Source organism: Condylura cristata, unplaced genomic scaffold, assembly GCF_000260355.1.
Source record: "Condylura cristata isolate star-nosed mole 26May11 unplaced genomic scaffold, ConCri1.0 scaffold00002, whole genome shotgun sequence".
NCBI classification, from domain to species: domain Eukaryota; kingdom Metazoa; phylum Chordata; class Mammalia; order Eulipotyphla; family Talpidae; genus Condylura; species Condylura cristata.
The window spans coordinates 548227-550470 of record NW_004567103.1 but is presented as its reverse complement, the minus strand read 5'-3'; the positions used below and the strand labels follow the sequence as shown (position 1 = coordinate 550470).

General features: G+C 68.6%; 1 protein-coding gene across 1 annotated transcript in view; it reads right to left on the bottom strand.

Moving 5' to 3' along the window:
* Positions 1–2244, bottom strand: part of COL6A3 (collagen, type VI, alpha 3) — an 83985-nt gene that overhangs the window by 37685 nt on the left and 44056 nt on the right. The window contains exons 17-21 of the mRNA XM_012725152.1: positions 2108–2143; positions 1773–1835; positions 1291–1353; positions 869–931; positions 21–83 (exon numbers count right to left, since the gene is read on the bottom strand). Of these exons, the coding sequence (XP_012580606.1) occupies positions 21–83; positions 869–931; positions 1291–1353; positions 1773–1835; positions 2108–2143 (288 nt within the window). The remainder of the gene's footprint in view (positions 1–20; positions 84–868; positions 932–1290; positions 1354–1772; positions 1836–2107; positions 2144–2244) is intronic.

The following is a 2244-nucleotide window of genomic DNA, read 5'->3' as shown; positions in this document are numbered from 1 at the left end:
GGGGGGGCGGGCTGACCTACCGCCTCGCCCCGAGGGCCCCGGCTCCCGACTCCGCCTTTCGGTCCCGCGTCGCCAGAGTCCCCCTGCGCACGAGAAACAGGCTGCGGCGGGCGCCGGCACAGGCCGGCGCTGTGGCCGGGCCCCGGATTCCCTCGAAGGGCTGCGTGGCATTGCCGCTCTCCTGAGGAGCCCGGGACACGCCGGGAGCCCGTGTCCCGATGGCAGCGTGGGGGCACGTGGTGGGGGCGCGAGAAGCAGGGAGGCAGGGGCCGGGCGCAGCCGGACGACACCAGGGCTCCGCCCGGCAAGAGACGACCCCAGTTTGCTGCACAGCTCCTGCCGTGAGCCGCTGCTCCTCAGGGAGGCGGGATCCAGCCGTCCCCAGGCTGACAGAGGTCCTCAGCTCCCGTGTCACATCAGCGCGCCTCCAGCGGCCCGTGCCCGGCCCAGCGGCCCCGTGGCACGCAACACGGACAGGTGTCTGCGGCGCACGCCTGGGCGGACACCTGGCGCAGGTCGCTGGCCACACACGTCTGTTCCTAACGCCTGTGTCACAACAGTGTCACAAACCAGTGTGGCCGCCACGAGCGAGCGTCGGTCCGTGTGACCTGACGCTGGGCCGAGAGCTGCTCCCGCCTCCAACGGCCCCGGCCGGGCAGGGAAGAGGCAGTCCGGCCACCAGCCCGTCTGGCTGCAAGAAAGCCGGGCTGCTGGGCTCGGCCACGGCGGCCACAGGGCCACGCCCGCCACGGGGCCACACTGCGAAGCAGCCGCAGGTGCGGGGAAGATGGGGGTGGGAGGCGAGCGGCCGGAGGAGGCCCCCATCGTCCGGGGCCGAGCTCAGCGAGTGAGCACCCCCGAGGCCTACCTTCCTTCCCAGGGGACCAACTCTGCCGCGTTCTCCAGGCGCCCCCGGGGGCCCTCCGCTTCCCTGGAGCACAGAGAGCAGAGAGTTCAACCTCCAGCCAAGCGCCCCGTGGGGCCACACACAGCACCCGTGACGCGTGGCCATGCACAGGGAGAGTGTGAGCAAACTAGGACACTGGCCTGGCCGCTCGGTGCCAGTCTGCACACGCCAGGCGCATGGCAGCTTTCAGTGTGCGAATCCTAACCCCTGACTAGGGCTCAGCACTGCTCTCAGGCGGCCGCTCCTCTCGAGCCCAGGGTCTGTGTTGCTGCACAGGGGCACTCGGAGAAGGTCTGACTGGAGCGCCGGCTCAAAGTCGTACCCCACACCCACCCTGTGCCAGCTGTCAGCTGAAGAGAGAGGTAGGATCAAGGGAGACTCACCCTGGCTCCAGGAATGCCCTGTTCACCAATCAGGCCTGGTGGACCTGTGGGGCCCGGGGGGCCCTGGAGAAAGAAACGCCCTGTAAGTGCCACATGGAGGCTAGGCTCCCTGAGCGTCGGATGTCCTTCCACGAGTGGAGTATTATTTGGCCAGGAAAAGGGAGCGAAGCCCTGACATGTGCACTAGGCTGGTGCTAAGTGAAGGAAGTCGGACTACTCATGACTGCAGTCACATGCCAGGCCCGGAACAGGCCAACCCATGAAGACAGAGGGGCTGGGCAGAGGGGGCCGACGCGAGGATGCTGGCCACGTCTGGAGTTGAGGGGCCTGGTGTGGCTCGGGGTGTGCTGTACGCCCGAGTCCTCACTCCAGAATGCCTTCTTGTGTGCTCAGTTTTGTAAAATCGGCCATCACTGCAATTCAGGGCAAAAACTGCTAGGGCATCTGGGAAGGCGCCGACGGGCAGCCGCACGCGTACTGACCTGCGCCCCGCGGGCGCCCTGCTCCCCTGCAGCGCCTTGTGGGCCTGGACCGCCCGTGTTGCCCTTGGAAGGAAGAGAAGATGCAGGCAGGGGTCAGGGAGGCCAGCGGGTCAGCGGGTCAGGCACGGCGTGAAGATGGAGCCACCAGAGGTGACACTTGCCGAGGACGCGTGGCGGAGAGGCCCAGGCTGAGCCGCCCCATCTCCCCCCGCTGCTCCCCGGCCCCCAGTTTCGGTCCTTTCCAGGGGCAGAGGGAGGGACGTTCATTCTTTAACTCGGCTAGCCGCCGGGGCTCTGAGGAGTTGGGGAGAGGGGAGCCCCGACCAGAGACTCACCTTCGCTCCCGCCGGTCCCCGTCGGCCAAAGCCACCCTGCGGAGGAAGTCACACCGGTGAGGGCCAGGACCGCCTGGCGGCGCCCTTCAGCCCTCCCCGCCCGGTGGCCGGGACGGCGCTCCCCTCCGCCCCTCGGG